The 21,260-nt window shown below is 33.1% G+C and overlaps 2 protein-coding genes across 11 annotated transcripts in view; one reads left to right on the top strand and one right to left on the bottom strand.

Moving 5' to 3' along the window:
• Positions 1-17,253, top strand: part of LOC116768602 (carboxylic ester hydrolase-like) — a 50,607-nt gene extending 33,354 nt beyond the window's left edge. For 6 of the 10 annotated variants that reach the window (XM_061526626.1, XM_032659355.2, XM_061526630.1 and 3 more), the window contains 3 exons: positions 15,317-15,456; positions 15,648-16,942; positions 17,018-17,253. In XM_061526626.1, the coding sequence (XP_061382610.1) occupies positions 15,317-15,456; positions 15,648-16,942; positions 17,018-17,177 (1,595 nt within the window). In that variant the 3' untranslated portion in view covers positions 17,178-17,253. Of the gene's footprint in view, positions 1-604; positions 763-3,999; positions 4,180-7,113; positions 7,149-15,316; positions 15,457-15,647; positions 16,943-17,017 lie in introns of those variants that run through there. The other 4 variants (XM_061526636.1, XM_032659354.2, XM_032659356.2 and 1 more) reach the window with 3 other exon arrangements.
• A 192-nt stretch (positions 17,254-17,445) lies between these two features.
• Positions 17,446-20,282, bottom strand: LOC116768603 (splicing factor U2af 38 kDa subunit). The gene is made up of 5 exons (XM_032659357.2): positions 20,040-20,282; positions 19,700-19,854; positions 19,428-19,585; positions 18,808-19,007; positions 17,446-18,348 (listed from the first exon to the last, which is right to left on the bottom strand). The coding sequence occupies exons 1-5, from the start codon at positions 20,081-20,083 to the stop codon at positions 18,222-18,224; spliced, it is 684 nt and encodes a 227-aa protein (XP_032515248.1). The 5' UTR covers positions 20,084-20,282; the 3' UTR covers positions 17,446-18,221.
• Positions 20,283-21,260: the final 978 nt, after the last annotated feature.

Raw genomic sequence — 21,260 nt, 5'->3', positions numbered from 1 at the left:
ATGACGAGCGGGACAGACAATTATGAAACTGTTTCGAGTGAGTGAGAAAGAGGTGTGTGAATCTGTATCGAGTAAGTGTGAAAGAGGAGAGAAAGAGATGAGCGGTGCTAACAGGCTACCATTTGCTTGTTTACATACCTAATTATTTTTGTTGCGCTTGCGCAGTCCAGGAGCCAGGGACAGATTTTCATGATCAACTGCCTTCTAATCGAAAAATCGTAAAACGCATAAGGCACTTATACCATGAATACTCGCGACCATCAGCTGCGACTCAGAAAAAAAATATTTTTTTCAGTCACTTCAACTAAGAAGTTGAAAATTTGTCGGATTATAATTTTTCTAGTATTTTGAAAGAAAAACAAAGTCAGCCGACAATAACACCGTGGATTCATTGGTAAATTGATTGTAAGACAAAACATCTAGCAGCTAGAGATCATAAGGAACAAGTCGACATACATTTTAAAAACTACCCACGATTAAAACTCGATAAACAAATATATTGCTCTATTACGACCTAAGTATCCACTTTGTTTTTTCCTTTTTGACTTTAAGCTAATAAATTCCTACTTAGGTATATATTCTTAAAGATGTTTGTACTTTGTAGGATACGTCAGCTCGCCAAACTCTCGGACTCCAGTAATAGAGAAGAAAAATAAGCTACACTGGAAGTCTTTGCCACTATTACACTAGGGAATAACCTTTTCATACAGCTGAGATTAGTGTTTAGAATAGACCTCAAAGCAACGACGCTGAAAAGCTTAGGTAGGTACTTAACTAGAACAACAACTGACTACGAATGTTAAACTTTCGGCCTGTCGCCGCAGAACGGATTAGTTATATTTGAAAATTATATTTGAAAGAAATATTTTGTGTTATATTTTTTATAAAAATAAAATCAACCTTTCCTAACGAACTGTAAATAACCCTACACTATCAAAAGAAAGAAAAGGAATACTTTTTGTTGTCATAAAAATATTTTGCTACATTGTTATATAAATGATCTTAGTTTTGTTAAGATATAATATCCACTTTGAATCTCTACCGAGTTTACCGTTCACTAATCTCAAGCAACATATTTCAGTTCTAGTTTGATAACCTAGTTAATATTACGCTTACAGTGTATAACCAGAACTCTCGCATAGAACGAGATATCTTGCTTTTGTGAAGCTTCTACGAGAAGACTTATTACAATTTAGACGATATCTCTTGGTAAAGTAATCGATACGTCTCAGAGTATTAAACAAGATGTAATGAGATCTTCCCTGAGCTATATCTAGAGATACCTGTTGCAGGTTATTTAATACTGTTTCAACTAGCCAGTGCAAGTTTGATATCGAACTGGATATATTCCTGGCTGGAGTTTGTATTATCAAACGAACTGACGTAACATAGGTGATAGGTCTTCCCTATACAAATACACAATGGATACGTCCATAAAAATGGATTTAAAAATACGAAGTCCTCTTAATTCGTATCCAGTCACACTAGACCAGCCCCTTTGTTTCCCGAAATACACATTTTTGATAAATTATAGGGGAAAAAAATTAATTAATGAATTTGCAAGTTTAATTATTTCGCATAAAATATTCATTCACATATTGATATGTTCATAATTAATTTATTTTACAAAACATAGTCGCGGAGGCTTCATTTCATACTTATTCTGATTTAACCGTTTACCCGCTACTTTCTTTTTAATGTCGCAACGTATTTTGTTACGGTTTCTCTGATATTGAACCGGCACAGCGTCGGCTTCAATTGTAACATTGTAAATTCAAAGTTTTTAATATTATTACGCTTATCGTTGTTTTACACGAATGTGAATAATTAAAGTACTCATTATCATAGCAGCTGAGACATGTTCCGTCTGTAGTTATATTATGGTACAAAAACATTATTCATGCTTCATAAACATCACCCTAGAAACTAAATAATCAAACAGCTTTCTCGTCTCGCAATAAATTTCGGTCGTAATTAAATTATGAATATCCCTTTGCCGGTTACTGATCTTAATAAAACCGTAATAGTTATCTTTTGTAATAGGGCGGGATGGTTGCGCAATTACGACGATTGTGGGGGAACCAGAGATGCCTCGAGGGTCGAGTACACCCCCACGAAGTCCAACAGTCATCCCCTCGCGAAAGGCCGTGTCAAATTGGCCAAATTTATGCAACTGCTCATATTCGTGCCTCATGCTGAAGAGCACATCAAATGTCAATAATAAGGGGATCCCTCCCATTTGCATAATTATAAAACGCGCCATGCACTAGTTAAATATTGAAAACCTGCTGCGTACACACCAGCCTTAATTGTCATTTGCTATTTTAATTTTTGTTATTTAAATACTGATTTATTTATTAACATTGTATTAATTATCTTTCATAATGAATTTCATTCAGTATTATATAGTTATTCGAGAAGATATTTAAACCGGCGAATCTAAAAAACAGGTGTTAAAAATATTCAAATATTAAAAAAAAATATTACAAATATCCTCTGTCAGAGTCATAACTCATTCACATTGACCTATAGTAAGTATTTAAAATTTAATAATATTTTTAATACTCAATTATAAAAAAATATAAAACTACATACACCTTAACATACACCCACTTTTACGGAAACTAGATACTCGTTATTTATTTGTTAATACAGCAAGGACTATGTTTGAGCTTGTTTGTATCTATGAAAATCGTTAACATAGATTAATAACATGATTGTGATTTGTGATGCCGACTCGCAATCAGCGTAAAAGTTGAAAAAAGTACATAAAAAAACTCTGTTTGGACATCACGGTTTCGTCTTATATTTTAGTTTTTAAGACAAAAATATAAGATGAACGTAGCGTATCGACCGAACAGTAAAGATCAGACAGGTGTTCCTTTTTTAAATACCTTTCCATAAAAAAGTCGGTTTTATACTTAACACCGTAAATAGAAACCAGCTTCTTGAAGTAAACGACTGACCAAGCGATATTTATAACCAATGTCACTCGCGATAGCATTCGTTTCGATTAAATTCGTTTCAATATTTTTAACAATAAAAATAATATCATAAATTTCAAACAGTATAAATTCAAGAGTATAATATATTTGTCCGTATTAAAAATATATATAATGAATTAAATGAAAGTAATTTAATACAGTCTCACAAGTTTATTCAGTATTTTAAATATAAAGTTTAAAATTTCAGGAGCTTAGTAACTGTACGGTATTTATAAATTAACATATTTCGGTACTGCAAAAGACTATTGAAAATTTAAAACATCTAACTAGTAACAATTACAGTGTCGGTATCAGCGGTATTCTGTTGCTGTCTTGGCGTGTACATTACGGGAGCGAAAGTTGTTTGTGACTTATCAAAGGTTCAAGGCATTATGCGTGCCAATAAACAGACATTCAATGTTCCAAGAATTCTTATAAATACACAAATAAACGTATATCAGAGACAATTATATAGATTCTTTAATGATATCAATTTATCTTTAAAGAATCAGACTTTTCTTAAGTAATCGTACAAAAGGAAAGTAGGTAGAATTTTACATGCTTTAGCCCATTCTTCATTGTTTTATTATAAATGCAAGTCGCCCAGATTATGGTGCCTTTTGTTAACATTTTGACTAGTTACAAATGATGAATTATAACAGGTTACTGATAGTAGTGCTTCAAAAACATTTTACCAACGAGTCAATTGAAATGCGAATATGACGATAGAGGATACACTATTTTAACATGCACACTCAAGGGCTACATGTATAAAATGTACAAAATAGATATAGTTAAATGTTGATATAACGTACTCATAGTAGGAGCATAATTCAAAAACTCTACATTCATAATAAAATTAATAACAATATAAATATACATAAATTCATATTTCTATATACACGAACAGAAAAGTACTCGACGTTAATAAACAAGTGAGCACTCAATGCAAATAGTTAATATTGTATGTGTTTTAAATGTGTGCTCGTGCAATACACATGGAAGTTTGTTTGTGTTGAAAATAATATTTCGATGCGCTTTATGTGAATCAAAAAAAAACATCGGATTTTTATGAGATTTACGCGAATGTTTCTAAACTTTTAGTTTTAACTATTTAAGTGCCGACGAGGAGATCCGACGAAGAAAATTATGAGTTTAAGAAACATTTTCCGAACATGGAGCAGTTTAATGCAAGGTTTGGAATTGTGTGAACTTTTAGATTTAAAAGAACTTGCATTTTTGTATAATTAGCGTTTCAATGAAAAGATAACAGTCGAGGAATAAAAGTTTTTAATACGTTAAGTGAACCTACGCGTTCGCAGTTTGTACACAGTTCTAGGTTATGGAAACTCTTGTTTTTATACTTTTCCTCATGTAACCACTCATATCAAACTGCAATATCTTAGCAAGCAAAAAAAATACATGCACTGAACAACTTACATCGTTTTTTCAGTTTGAATAGGGAGACTTTGTTTGAATTAAGTTATGCATATCACTATTAGGAAAATTGAAGTTTTTAAAGAAAAATTCTTATATAATATGCTATAATATGTCTTTTGATATTGTCTGTACAGATTCCTTAAATTGCTTTTTAAGTCCGAAAGCAGCAATGTTATCCGGATCCCGGGGCAGTGTTAATTAAATAAATTCTTTTGATTGTGAGAGTAATTTATAGGTAGAAATATTTAGCTACCCTCATTTATATCATCCCTAATCAAAATATATGACATTTTTACCTGACTACCGGATATGATATGTTATAGGTAGGTACGTCGAATCTGAAGATATGTATTATATTTTCGACATATATGAGGATGTGTAATCCACCAAGTAAAGATTTTATTTCTAAGAGTATCAGCAAATCAATGAAGCGATATATATTTCCTGTCTCTCCCACAGAGCGAACACAATGATATTTTGTGCACCCTAAAAGAGCACTATCTGAGAAACACCACAACATATGAATCGCCTGTGGCGCCGCGGAAAAAGCAATGAAAGCATTTTCACATGAACTGTTTTCATTTCACAAGCTCCCCTTTGTTCCCTAAGGAATTCCAAATAGTATCTGTAGTTTGCAAGACCCTAATAACGCCGCGGGGAAGAGGGTCCCACCCCTGTGCTTTCCCCTTCAATCAAAATTGTTTTTTTAGCCGAACATCTATAGATATACCATAAAAATTTTAAATTGTAATATGCTGAAACATTTAAGGTTAAAAAACTACTTAAGCTTATGAAGAAGGGTCCAAACGATCCGTAGACATTTTTATAGGCAATATAGATCCATAAAGTCTCTTAAGGGAGGCGTCGTTATAACAATATTCATTCCATGAACATCTTGAAATAACCAATTAAAGCGTTTTACTGATCACAAATTTGTGTTTTTTATGTGTTTTATGAAAATCGACCTTATACACATATATATTGCGATTCGATTTCTAATAAGCCAGCTTTTTTCTGATATTTAAAACATAAAATTAACCTAGTTCTTCTATTTCCTAACACTTGGGCATTCAAAATGCGTATATGGGACAGTTTTCAACGAAAACGATAAATTAAATTTTTACTCTGCACGTTCATTAATACCAAATTTAAAAATATAAAAGTGTTTATCACATACAACAAAACCTAAATGTTAGATTAGGTTATCACTTGGCTTTACTTACCACAAGTTTCCAGCGTCAAAATGCATTCAGAGTTTCCAAGTGGATACCGTCATGCACGATGATTTATGATTGGAAGACAAGAAAGTCTTAGTATTTAGTGAGAGATTGTAAACTTGGGTTAAAGTACCTACAGTATTTAACTATGCATGAGAGCGTTATAATGTACGCACCAAACTGGAAAATGAAATAATGCATTGGGACGAATTGTATATCGTTAGCTACTTATTGTTCGGGGGGGACTCATTGAATATAATGACATGAATAAAAATACCGATTGTTTGTTTACCAAACAACAGTACGAGGTGAACATTTTTAGGTTATGACATCCGTCATTACAAGATATAAGACACAGTAATTTTAAAATCATTTCCAAATGTACACAAAACATTTATTTTCGCAAAGGAGGCGGTAAAGAAACGAAGCATTTATAATTTAGAAACGTGGTTGCCTAGTAGTGCCAATTGTAATTATCATTCAACAGGTACTCGAGCTAGCGGACTGTGACATACTGTCGTTAGCTTTGAAATTCTTTACTTACTTCCTCATTGACATTTCATTCTCTAAACCAGACAAATATCCCTCTCTGAAAAGTCTACGAGGGTAGAATTATTAAATTTAAATAACCCTATGCCGTTGAAAGCAAATCTCTAAACATTATACATATCTGTAATCAATCAGATAGTCAATACGAATTCGCAATTCAAATTATTTAAGCAGAAAGTCCTTCACTGCTTACCATTTATTTAATAAATTATCTATTTCTTATGATGTTAGCATCATAAGAAGCATCATCATAAGTTAGCATTATATTTCGTATATATTCTAAAATATAACAAGCTGTGTATTATTAGACTAAAAAATCTTTGTACGTAGCACTAATTTACATACTACATGCGAAACTTTTCCCGTCTCTCATTCAGATACTTACGTGAATTCTATACTATACTTGGCACACCAAGAGATAGCTGTATTATATCATTATATATCTATAACAGACATATATATATACAATAATACGCATCCATGAATCATGTAGGGTTTGTTCTACTGCCAGCCAGAGGTTCCAGTATATGTATATTGTATATTACAATGAAAAAATACATAATTAAAACTTATAACCTGTAACTCTTCCATTGCTTGTGCTGTATCATCAATATTCTGGTTCACTAGGCCAGCTGTTCGTATCGCGGAGTCAGCAACGTCACTCGTTATGTTAGTATATTTTATCCATACAACCATACTGCCCCGGCGATGCACGTTTAATGTTTGAACATTGTTTATATAATATATAAATCGAAGTTGCTCTCTAACAAAGGTAACAGGAATGATAGTTTAAATTGAAAATTAAGTTTCAATTTGATATACATAGTTGCATAGTAAAATCATTTATCTAAAGCTGATAAGAGTTTGTTATCTCGTTGGCTGAATATCTCCAGTAATCATGTTTTATAACTTATAACAGTGACATTCAAACATTTCTGAACACCTTTCAATGTATAAGGTAAGTTATTTGTGATTAATTATATTCTATATTTAAATTTATTTCATCTGAATGGACTTTGATTATTTATGACAAATTTTAGATTAAAAATGTTTATTTTATGTCGCATAACTAATAAACAATCAGTAATAATTTATATACATAAAAAGTATTATATTGAATTTTACACCTCACTTCGTTACTAACTCATAATATAAAAAGTATTTATATCAAATTAATTGCAATCTTTAATTATGTTTAAAGTCGTCGATGTTAAATGGAACATTTAGTAAATTAGTTTTTATTAAAAATAGTAATACTTTTCATGTCACTGCGTTATTTTGTCATCTTTGTAATTAAATTCACAATAAGTGAGCAGATGTAAGTTATGTTTATATTTTTATAGATACAGTGCTGTATGGATTTGTGTACAATGGACTCCCGAGAACCACTTTATAAGAGAGAGAGAGAGAGAGAGGTCTTTGTGCTTAGAAATTGTCTGATCGAAAAATAATTCCTAAAATATGCATTTGCTTAAACTTTAAGCAAATGTATATTTAAGCCTTAAAGGATCATAAGTAAACGTGTTTGACGAAATCTAAATTGGATTGATAATGGAATTAAGGAATTTTCGTTAATAAGATTATATCTGTAGTTACTAGTTTTGCACGTGTCGATTTCGGAATTAGTATGCAAATTCTAGGTTTAAATCGTAAGTATAGTTTTCTTTCACCGTTAAGCTTTCCCCGTGTCTCGATCAATAACCTATGTACGTTAATAGTTTAATATGCGAAGATTATGAATGAAACACAGGAAATGCTCCGTATGATAGACCTTAATGTAAGCCTACAATATACGTATAAGGTACGGTCCTTCAAAAGTCTTAATCCGACACTGACCTAAATCAGCGGACACGGACAAATCACATTTACTATGACTTAATAGGTTGTAGGGTGACTGATCGAACGGCAATTTATAGCAAAAACACTTCAAACGCTATTAGGTAACAATTAATATAATATTTTTTTTTATCTGACCACTGTCGTGACTTGGCTGACAGAACGTACAAAGGCTAACCTTAAACAATTGTCTAATTTGATGTAGAATAATTTGACCTTATAGCGTAATAGATTTTTTCTTTTTGAGACAATTTTAACTTTTTACTAGTGTTTAAATATATATAGATTACTCACTACGAAACACTATCATATTAAAAATATATATTTATTTATATAAACACTTTCTGACGAAACATATTTCGGTATAAAGAGAGGTATTTGAAATTCGTGTCTAATTAAAATGTTAATTAATAATATATAATAAATAGCAGCAACCTAAATAATATTATGGTTTCCTGAAAATACGGAAAACAAGTTATAAATTACGTTTATTTGCCAAAATCTACAATTACTGCACTAACATAATTAGTGGCGCCATCTGTGCCGTACTAATTATAATATACTATAATTCTTAGAATTATTTTTATGAGTGATTATAATTTATTATAGATTAATGAATTAATGTGGATATCGTTAGGATAAAGTTGTGGGAACCTGGTACTTAGATATTAATTCTAGCAGTTGTTTGATACCCCTTTGTGAATATTTTGGACTATCAGCCAATTAGTTTAACGAAAAACAGTCATTTTGACAAAGTCCTTCAGGTAGTACTAGCCATAGTCAATTTTATAAAATAACATTACTTGTTCAATAAATACATTTCTATTGAAATTAGATTTAATAATATTACTATTACTTATTGTTTATTTAAACGATTCACATAAATTTTGATAATTTTACGAGTACTAAATTGCAATAAATTTTTGACAACTACAAGTAATAAAACTAGTATTATTCGGATATACTACGCGTCCTTTCACACACCTCGTCTGCCCGTGATCACGGTTGCTGCAAAGTACCCGAAACGTCGGGATTATGTAGTTTTTAAATAATAAAATCCGCGGAGTATATCTGAAAAATACTAGTTTCATTTAAATGAATAAAATTCGCGAAAAACTTAGATCTCATTATACAAGTAATAATTTTTTTTCCCTAAAATATTCTGTTTCTCTTATTTATCTAAGTTTTTCATTGGGAACACGTAATTTTTATACCTAGGTTTAAATAACGGAAACGAGTGTGGTATTAATGAGAGAGTTGAGCCCCGTGATTGATGCTATTCGGACACATGTCCCGGACTCGACCTGATATGATGATAGATGTAACACTGAGGATGAAATGAAGAGTGAGTCTTGAGCTTATAATAATGGGTCACCTTTATGATAGGGCAGAATAAAAACCAATAGATAAGGAAGTATGGCAAAAACATTAACTCGACACTTAAAATAATGTCATATGGTTTATATATATACCAACTTAATTCCTAAAAAAAATTTGTATTTAGCACCGTAATTATGTTTTGTAAATATATTTTTGTCTCTCTTACGATAGGGGTAGATGCGTTTACGTATGATGTAATAGCTTAATTATTATACTATAATATAAAAATTATTTGGTAAAATTTTAAACTTAAATAAGAAAAGAATATAAAACTTCTTAAAATTAAAGGATACCATATACTGTAGGCAATTATCAAAACTACAGTTCGAATACCACTAAAAGTTATGATCGTCACCATTCGTTCACACGTAGCATGTCCAGTTTTTCATTCAAAGCCTATTCGATACTATCATCTGGGAAGATTTATACCAGGAAAGTGGTTATGCCATGTATTTAATGTCATCACTACCCAAATCCCGCTCCTAAGAAAACAATCCACATTCTCAATAACGCTTAGGACCTCCTTCTGAAAAAAGAACTGCTTTGGGACACCAGAATGGCAAGAAGCCAAATCTTTAAGTTTCACCTCAGTATTCTTGGTAAAGCTCCTTTTCCAATTTCTAATTAGCCGTAGACCTCAGCGGTTGCGTAAACAGAATATTGAAGACCGTGACTGTTTATAACTGGACTAATCACTAAAGTCCGAAGTCGTTATGTAGCAATTTAAAATTCTTATAGCATCTTATTCTGCAAATCCCATAGATCGGGGAAAAGGAAAGCGGTAATCATGTATTGTTCATTGACCTAGTTTTAGTTTTAAGACGAATAATTTAAGCCTTATATTTCACACAAACGAAAATTATTAATAATATATTATTTTGTAATCTAACGTGCTTCCTAACTCGAAAGGGTTACAATTTACATATGTATATAACGTCGAAAAAGAGGTTAGACATATAAAGTCATTGTAGACTTTAGATTGAAGTAACATAATTTTTGCACATAGAAAACATAGCCTGGACTTTCCAACCCTGTTTTAAACTGGGATTATTCTCATCGGCCATACCTACCACTGCTCGGGTGATACGGGGAGGTATGTATATTTTGAAATCCCAGCAAATTGCTAAGTTTACTGTCTTCACCCCTCTCAAGTCCTGTCAAAGTATACTGGTCTCGTTAGCAGCGCAGCGACAACCAAAACGAAATGTCTGTTTATATGAATTTTTATCTCGATTTTTTTTAAAACCTGTCTGATCGTATCGTATTAATTTAAAAATTATGTACATTTTTAATTTTCAAGATTATTAATGAGTGATGTTAATTTAAAAGTGTTTTTACAAGAACTAATGACATAGAAAATTATAAATATTTTAGATTCGGACATCTATTGAGTCCAAATATAACATCAAATCACTTTTAAATTGTCATATTGTATACGCGATCTTATGCATTTACCTCTTAACGCACTTACAAAGTAACAATTATAAATATTTATAGCACTTAGTAGTGTCTGTAGTTGGAACCAGTTAGAAGACTAATTAAAGTTCAACCTGAATATGTTCAACATAAATGCCTACACCTAAGTAAGAAAGACCTATTCCTTTTAAAAGCGTCATGGGATTAACTTACAGTACAAAGTTCTTAATCTTGTTCACCTAATTAGAACCAAAGAACCAATACAGAATACTGGTTTTTATAGAATACTTTATTTCAAACTCACGAGCAATGAAAGGACGAAAACGGCTTTGCTTGAATCAGTCTTGTAAAGGCAAAAAAAGTCAAGGAAGCCGAATGCAAGATTTGGTCCGCAGCCCTAACTATAAATTAACTCAATCTGAACGCTGCCTTGAGGTCTAACAAAATTGGAACTGCAAGAACTAAATTCGATTTCTTTAGCAAAATTTATGCGCTCTTTACAAGATACCCCTCTGGCAGTCTCAGATTCTGGTCTCTTGATAATGTTGACGAAAGAAGTTTTATTTAGTCATCTCTACCAACAGTGTAAAAGGGAGATGGTAATTGGCCCACACCGCTTAAGTGAAAGGTGATCTACGGGTTACTATCTTTGGATACTACCTTAGATAAAGACTGATTCACCACATCCCTCTAAAGTACATCTAACCTAAACGTTCATATGTGGAGTAGACCTAACGGTATACCAACGGTAGTGCTCATACAATATGTTCCGGAGTTATGTCGAATCTTAACTCATCTTTTTGAACCTTCTTACCACATCACACAAGATTCGTTTTTGGGTAAGATTGTCTACGTGAACTTTGTGCCTAAGAAGGGCGACAGATCGGTATCATCGAATTATAGGCCTTTCGCCACCGTTTAAGCATTAGACTCTTTAGGTGATGTATCTTGTGATACATACGAAACTTATGAGGTGCCTAGAAGAGCAGGATTTTTTAGCGACCGACTTGGCCTTCACTATGACTATCACCGCTGCCACTGGACTTATGGTCTTCTATATAAATATATATCATCGTTGCTGAGATTATGTGACTAAGAAACGAGATAATACTCAGTTTTGGATATTGTGAAAGCTTTACATTAAATGTGACAGCGGGACCTTCTAACTACCCTACTACCATCATACGGATTCCACAAGAGATATTGTAATTGTAACACAATATTTTTTTTTCTTACAGGCTATTTTGGATGTTAGATGTTCCGGAAATAAAGCTCATTGTTACCTCGAGCTTGTTTGTCCTACAAATCAATGATATGTAGTCTTTTTATAGCAGTCGGGCGGTTAAATGGAGTGGCCTTCTACAAGGGTTATTCCAATTTTACAGATTGTGTTGTGTCTTAAATCGAGAATACTCTATCGAGGGTCTCTTCAGGGAATCGGCATAACTTGGTCCGATTTGACCCGAGCGCATGTTTGTGCGACTAACACTAAAAACCTAATCAAAATGTTCCCACCCTTTTCAATGGTTCCACAATTCCAGGAAACTCCGTTAACCATTTCTAAGACTTCTAGGATCCTTGGTATCGAAATTTCCAATGATACTAAATTTCCGAATCACTTAGGTGACAAAGATAAATTGCCATACATGAAACCTGGTTTGCTGGATAGAGTGGGGCAGTATCTCGAGGGAAACGTTGATGCTATATAAAGCTCAAGCCCGGCCCCCTGCTGTACTGCTCATCTTAAGGCTGGTGAATCCGGATAACTACTTGTATTTTTTGACTTTAAACAAAAACGAGCAGTGAGTATTGTCGATAATGCTGTACTCACAGGCGGTATGGATCTAATTATTTCTTTTCGAGAACTACTGTAATCAATAGATTTTATAAAACAAAGTCCCTCGCAGCGTCTGTCTGTCTCTTCGCGATAAACTGAAAAACTACTGCACTGATTATCAAACAGTTATCACCACTCGGTAGCGTGATTCTCGAGGAAGGTTTTAGTATATAATTTGTTAAGTTTTTGTATTTACTTGTATGTACATTAACGACATTTGTTGAAGATATCGAAAAAACATGAGCCGTCTCAGAGGTTTTAACGAAAACGCAGCTTAAAGTCTTTGAATTGTGTATCTTACACAGGTCTACAAAAAAGTCCGCGTTGGCATTTGTCTATACCTTAAGGCGCATTTTCATTGGTCGATAAGTCGGTAGTTAGCCCGATTGCGGGGAGTACCCGCATGCGAGCTAACAACCAATGAAATCCACTGGTCGATAACTCGGTCGGTTAAACGTGTGCGGGTGATATCCGCATTCCGGAATAACGGTATTCGCATACGTTATAGAAATCACCCGCACCCCGTATGCGGGCTCTGACGACCAGTGAAAACGATAATCTCTTTGCGGGCCCTATGGCATGCGTTACAGAAATCTCCCGCACCCCGAATGCGGGCCTTATCGACCAATGAAAATGCGCCCTTAAGGATAACATACTATATCCGTTTTATAACTTTGAAAAATTAGTATTCCTAAAGCGTTTATTGGAAAACTATTACATAAATACGCTAGTAAGTCTTATCAAAATAAATTACTTCGTTTCCAAGCCTACATGAACATCTGTATATTACTTTTTAAATCATTTAGATTGGGCGTACCGTTTGAAATTTATCATAAGCTTAATAATTCTCAAAATTAAGTAGGCTATTTTATATTTTTGTAAAGAGCCCGTGCAAAGCAGGGGTTGGTACCTAGTGGGATATAATCAGAGGAACTGTAAGGCGTGATGCCACCGACTAATTTTCATTATCTTACCGCTTGCCATCAGCATATGTTTCATCCTCCCCTTATTCTCCAAGGTCGTCACAATACGAACGCTCTCTTTATGGAATAAAATTCCTGTTGACGTTTTCCCAAGAGACCACAGTATAGGATTCTTTAGCGAGGTGTGAATTGGTACTTAAAGGATAGAAAATGATCGTTTAACTTCGGGTACCCGTACGTTTGTTTGCACATTGAAGTGGTATAATATATATACATATTATATTGTTAATAGTTTCAAAGATTAAAATAGGCTATGAAAAATCATGTAGTTGTGGGTAGTTTGGTCTCAGTACCGCTCACCCGGTGAAGCTGTCAAAGCCGCAGTTTCAATAAATATAAATGAATAATAGTGTGAATAAAAAGAAGCGTGGGGTGCTTGGTGTCAATTGTTATAAATATTTTATTGACAGGTATGAGTAGAGTGATTGTCATTTCGATAATATCTTATAAGACACCCCACGCTTTTTTTTAAATAAAATATTTTTCTTTTAATCACACTATTATTGATTCATATTTATTGAAATTTTTAACACTATTCTTAATTTCAATTTATTTTCTATTTTTTAGTTCGCTTTCTTTTATATAAAAGAGTGTTTTTTAGTTTTTTTTAAACTATTATTTATTTTCTACTTTTTAGTTTAGTTTATTTATAATAGCTTGTTTTTTTAATTTCAAACTATTGCACGACTCATGCTGCGAAGCATCAGAGAGTGCTTTACGGTCGAAAAATTTGTTTCGCCTCATTTAGGCAACTATTTTTAGTATTATAGCCTTGTTAGTTAACGGAATCTAGATATTTTGCATACTATTGTCGAGATAATTTCTATACTTGCTAAAAATTAATTTAGTGCAATAGAAATAAAAAAAAAAATATCAAAATAGGTCCAAAAAAATTCTTGTCCTTCATGAATGAAACTTCGGAAACACTGTAACTTATGAGAAAATCAATTATTTGAGTTAATTTTTTTTTTAATCCTAATCGACAATTGTAGATCATCGAATGCGAATGGCTAACTAATTCAGTGTCGTTTAATTATAATTAATAAATTACGTTTCTTACTTTATCGACTATAGATGAAAATTATATAAATTAACAAAAATCTTATTTGCAAATTGAAAAATGGAATAATTTTATGAAATTAGTGTATTGTCATCGGTCCTCGATAAAACTACAAAGTTTGAACAAAATCTGGCCGTTTAAAGTGGGTTAAAATCACGCCCAAAGAAGTCGGTTACAAACATACAGGTGAAGCTAATAAAAAGCTTGTAAAAAGGCTAAGAATGTTTCTTAGCAGATATGAAAACGGATTTAAACTGTTTTATAAAAAAATATCAATGCTTTTAAACCTTAAAACAAAATTGACGATACTTACACGTCGATTGTCAAGAAAAAATGTAGTATAAACGATCTTTCGAAAAAGTTACGAATACAGATTTCATTTCCTATAGCTGCTTCTAACCCTCGGTTTTTGTATTAAAACTGTTAATGCTAATGTGTCTAACGAACAAGCAATTGAAAAAGAACAATCGCCACTCAATGCGTTACCTCATCCATGTTTAATAACGATAATGAAGGGAATCAATAAATAAACATCTGCACTTTGCATCCGGTCGGCAAACAGCCAGTAGATAAATTGGAACAATATTAGATATATAATTTTTATAAATTTAAAGGGCCAAGTATCAGAATGACGACGGTGGAAGTCGAACAGGGAAAATTAAAAGGGGCTCGTATTGGCGACTCGGAAGCAGACTACGTCGCATTTAAAGGTATTCCATATGCGAGACCGCCGCTTGGAATACTAAGATTCAAGGTTAGTGATATAATGCAAAACACTGTTATATAAATATTTAAAACTGGTGCGTGTGTTCAGACTATTGATACGCTGTGTTTATACAAAGTCAACATTATACAATTATTAAATATGTATCGTTTATTTATTGTCTGCTTTTATAATAGTTTATACACTAGCAGATATTGTGCTATATAACATGTACTCCGTAGGCTCCCGAACCGCCACAAGACTGGGAAGGTGTCCGAGACGCGACGGCCCATGGACCCGTGTGTCCTCAATACAACGATCGCTTACAGCGCTTAGAAGCCGGCAGCGAGGACTGTCTCTATCTGAACGTGTATTCTAAGACCCTCACCCCTCCACAACCTCTACCTGTTATGGTGTGGATTCATGGTGGGGCTTTTTACACCGGCTCTGGCAATTCAGATTTCTATGGACCCGAATTTTTCATGAAACATGACGTCATTCTCGTAACATTCAATTACAGGCTTGAAGTGCTCGGTTTTCTTTGCGTCGGCAATGAAGATGTTCCGGGAAACGCCGGTTTGAAAGACCAAGTCGCCGCTCTCAAATGGGTCAAAAGAAACATTAGCGTCTTCGGAGGAGATCCTAACAATGTCACAATATTCGGATGTAGCGCCGGCGCTGCGTCTGTGTCCTACCATCTCCTATCGAAGATGAGCGGTGGCTTATTCAATAAAGCGATTTGCCAGAGTGGCGTGTGTCTCAATGAATGGTCATACAATATATACGCTCGAGAGAGGGCCTTTCAGTTGGGGAAATTATTGGGACTGGAAACTGAGGATCCCCAAGCGTTATCTACGTTCCTGAAAAACGCACCGGTCTCGGACTTAGTCAACATTAAGTTACCGCCAATAGAAACAAAACACAAAGACTTAACGGACAGCATATTATTCGGTCCAGTTGTTGAAAACGCAGAAACAGATGTCGAACATTTCATAACCAAGCCACCCCCGGAACTGGTGAGGTCGGGATGTTTTGCGAAAGTTCCAATAATTTTAGGATTCACTTCTGGAGAAGGAATGGAGCTGGGGAAACATTTTCCAGCAAATTTGAACCTATTACTCAACACTGGCGCTGTGGTTCCCAGGGAACTTAAGCTAACACTCACCGAACAACAGCTACGGCATGCAGATATTGAAATTCGAAAATATTACTTTAAGGAGAAACCTCTAACCGCCGACATGCTGCAGGAGGTCGTGAACTTAGAGACGGACAGGTTATTCGTATACAATATAATAAGATTTGCACGGTACCACAGCTACTTCACGTCATCTCCCGTTTATATGTATAAATTTACAGCGGAAACGGAAAGGAATTATGTCAAAAAGTTCTATAAAATGGATTCCATATCCGGTTGTTGTCACGCCGACGACCTGTACTATCTTTTTAATGTGACATGCCAAGATGTTCCTTTGACATCCAACAGTCAACAAATTATCGACAACTTTGTACAGATGTGGTGTAATTTTGCAGCAAATGGGTATGAATTAAAAAAAAAAAAGTTGTTCCCTAATTCAGAAATTAGAAGACATTAATTTCGTGTTTCTTGTTGCAGTAATCCGTCAAATGCTAACGCCGTTTGGAAGCCGTTTACGGACTCACAAAGAAACTTCTTAATAATAGACAGAGAAGTCACATGCGTCGCCAATGTTGACGACGAGAATATAAAATTTTGGGAAAACCTTTACAATGAAGCAGATCTCGAAGCGCGTTAGAAGTGATGTTAAAATAATAGATAATTTATTTAAAGTATTGTGAATGGATAAGGCAATAGAGGGTATTTTTATAAAATTTGTATTATTCTTATTTCTAAGTCCCATTCGATCTGATATGTCAGTTCAACAATGTGATTGTCCATTACACAACACTAATAGGAATTATTGCCACATGCATAGTTCTTATCAATGCCACTGTTGTTTAGTCACTAATGATTTAAATATCTTTTAATTAACTAATTTCACGAGCAAGAAATAAAATTGTCGATTATGGAATTAATTCTTATATTTACTGCAATCTGTCACATTTTCTTAAAAAATAAACTATATTAAAAATAGAGATATACTGCAATAATGTCTTTAGAGTATCAGACGAGTTGGTTTTATTAAATCATATCTATTTTGACATTAACTTCAGTTGTAGACACGAAGGAGTTAAATAAGCTGCTTTGCATTATCTCAACAATATTACAGTACATTAGACACATAGTAACCACAGACAGCGGCATCCATTGGCTTGACTGCTAGGAGCCAACGGATTGACTTTGATATACAACTTGTTCTGCACTTTAACAAAACAACTAAATGGTTGTAATTTATGAAACAAGCAGTGGATATTCCACTGTTGATATGAAGACATGTTTTAGTTATTTCAAAGTTTATCATATGTGTATTGGTGATTACTATGGTCTTAGGAAACACAATGTTTTCACTTGCTATGAACCAGTTAAAATACAGCCTTTCATTGTTATATATGAATATAATGAATTTAATTATTTTCTTAACTTACTCCGTAAACTATTCACAATGTAGAAAACTATTACTGATATAACTGCTTTATAGTGTATGTCATATTGTTATAATTGATAGACTGTTACTACAACAACGTTTCCATCCTAAGCCTTGCATAGGATGATATAGCGACAATGTTTGTATAACCTAGTAAGTTAGTTTGGTTTATACACAATTATTTGTAAATGAAAGGCTCTAACTGTACCATGTACATGTCAAGTGATTTCCAACCTTGTGTTGTGTGAATAGTGTTCAGTACCGTCCAGAGCGCGAGTTGCGAGGCGGCTCGCGGCGACGGTCGCGCGATCTCGATCGCCGGCGACGCTCACGAGACCTGGACCTGGACCGGCGGCCGCCCTTACGACGAGCGTACAGGTATCTGGAATTATAACAGAATATATTATTATTATTATAAAAATAATAATAGTTCTAACAATTTTTTTTTAAATCATTTGGTTTAGCCTTCGAGATTAATATGCAAAGCCACAACTAAAACGACGTATTTGTTTTGGTGATGGAACTTGTAAGTCTTGAATTATTAATATATTTAAAAATTATAACAAATATTTTGTAAATATTGTATATTGTACATTGAGAAAAGTTCCATAAATGTTCTATTAAAATTATTGTTTCTTATAATATATTTGTTCTTAGGATTGTCACCCCTACTTTAAATAAATTAAAAAACACTCAAAAAAAGGAAGTATAGATATATCTCAATTATTATGGAAACTGAATACAAAAATATTGAATATATATGCTAAATAGGTACATATGTGAGCGAACACCCTATATAATAGTCCTATAATAAAAGTACTTTATGATACATATATATTACCTCCTCAGTTCTCTTGAAATTGGTTTCAAGTGCATGAAATTACAAAAGCCACTCCTGGTACATTCCCCCATTTCATACTGACGACAGCAAGCTTCACGGAAGTCAGTTACAGGAGACAACTCAGCATAAACAGGCCGGCCTCCAAACCAGCGGTTATTGAGGTCATTTACAGCCTTCTCGGCATCTTCCTCTCGGCGAAACTACGATTGAAAGGCACTTCATCAATTGTATTCACATAAATCATGTTTCCGTTACCATTTTCCCGTTAATATATGTGTAATAGCATATACATTTAAAAATATTTTCTTTTATTTTAGGGCACCAGTAAGGTAATTCACCAAATGGTGAGTTACTCTAATATTATCTTTAGACGCCTGGTACTCTTTCAAGTGTTGTTGCTCAAAGTACTTCTAGGAATAACTATTGAGTTGTGAGTTGACAAATAAATTACTGAGAAACTAATCTAATACAACTTTTATTATATGTAATTACCACATAGCCATTTGTTAAGAGGCTAATAGTCAAGCTAGTCCAAATATGAGGTTGAATTCTTCATGTTTCAATAAACAAACAGTTTAAATAAATCAGTTTAAAGGAAAATTATCCAACAACAACTATACCTTAATATAAACATTGCCTACTAAGTGATCTCCGAGGTTGTCACATACATTCATTTCCTCAATTTCACCATATTTATCTTCACATTCAACAAAAACATCTTCAAAAAAGTTATCATAGTGCTCCTGCATCTCCTCGTCCGATACATTTGCCACAACCACTGCAAATATGGAAAATAAATTGAAAATACATTCTAACATATAGAATTCAAATTAATAAAATTTTAATCTTCTATTACAAATAACATAATATATTTCATAAATTCGCTACTTACAATGACTGCCATCAGCAGACTTGGCTGAGTTTTGTGGATTTACATATAAATTTTGTAGCAACACAGTTTGCGAAAAAGTTGGTTTGTTATGAATTCTCGAACATCTATCACCATGTCGACAAGCTCCTATTTTAAAATAGAATGAGCAATTTACCCTGTAACACAGAAAAAAAGTATTTTAGTGATGAATTATTCGACTTTTATTTAAACATAACCTCAAAAATTATTAATCATGTAATCTTGTGTTAAAATAAAATTTAAAAGGTATATCGGATTATAAATATTTCATAAGCACTTTGGACAAGTTTGTATACAATAAAAAAATAATAACTGCACTCACTTATCCTTTTCAGTACCAAATATAGCCGCTAAATATTCGGCCATATTTCTGCAATTTCAGTACTATTTAAAATACTAAAAGCTCATGAATAAGGAAGTCATGAAGTTATTAAAAAACCTCTTCTTGTTTCGTTCAAAGTATAATGAATTATCTGTTATAATATTAGCGCTAACAGGGACTCTTCAACTTGTAATCTTTGGAAACAACAAATCGTTGACCGCCATTACTAACAAGTAATAGTACAGTTAGGGACGGAAAGTCCATAGACATCGCTTGGATATAATTCTAATATAGTCTGTATGTAGTAATTTTACAAAATTATGTCAAAGAAAAAATTAACTGTTGTAAAAAAAAAAAAAAATCTGTGTTCCCAGATGCACAACAATATATAAAAGTACAAATGAATTAATTGCACAAAATTTTAAAATAAGTTTGCTCATTAAAGAAAAAGATAACTTCACGATGTTATTAAATTTGTGTCGGCAATATATATTTTATTCAAAAATGTTCTAAAGTGAGCCAAATAATCATTATTTGTACTGACTTTAATTTGCTTTTATAAGTAAAACATTCATCGATTGCTCGTAGAACCGTATAATGAGGTTGCTGAGTTAAAAATCAAGCGGTGAGTGGTTACAAAAGTTTAAAACATTGACTTTGTCTTAGAAAACAAATAAAACACTAGAGCTTGTAAGTATTTGTAAAGTATTTATATCGAATCGTCACAGACGACAAAAAGTGGATACATTACGGTAATCCAAACAGAACAAAAAGCACGGTAAATTATGAAGATTTAGTCCATAATGAGATTACAAAACAGGTTATACGTTTTAGGAACCATATGAGCAACATGAGCTTCTACCAAGTCTTAAAATGTCCTTACTGACTTCTTTACAATCAAACAGACTATTCGAATTACACTCTTTTATATCATGTATAAACCATTAAAACACCCAAAAACCTTCTACATGTACAAAACTTATTTAGTTAATAGATAATGGACTCTTAAATTAAAAGATGGAGCGTGTTAATTTTAATAAAAAAAATAAGATTAGTGGTGAAAACATAAATTTTATTGAAGAAACATTTTCATGTATCCATAGCAGCTGAGACTCGTTAGACTTGTAGTGTCAAACTTTCTCCTGTTGAATCTTCAAGTAATCTTACTTCAATCTGTATTATTTATTAAAATTTTTGGTTTTCTTTACTTGTAACAAGGTC

This window comes from Danaus plexippus, chromosome 4 (genome assembly GCF_018135715.1).
Source record: "Danaus plexippus chromosome 4, MEX_DaPlex, whole genome shotgun sequence".
In the NCBI taxonomy this organism is placed as follows: domain Eukaryota; kingdom Metazoa; phylum Arthropoda; class Insecta; order Lepidoptera; family Nymphalidae; genus Danaus; species Danaus plexippus.
The sequence above is the reverse complement of the archived record's forward strand: the minus strand, read 5'-3'. Positions and strand labels throughout refer to the sequence as shown.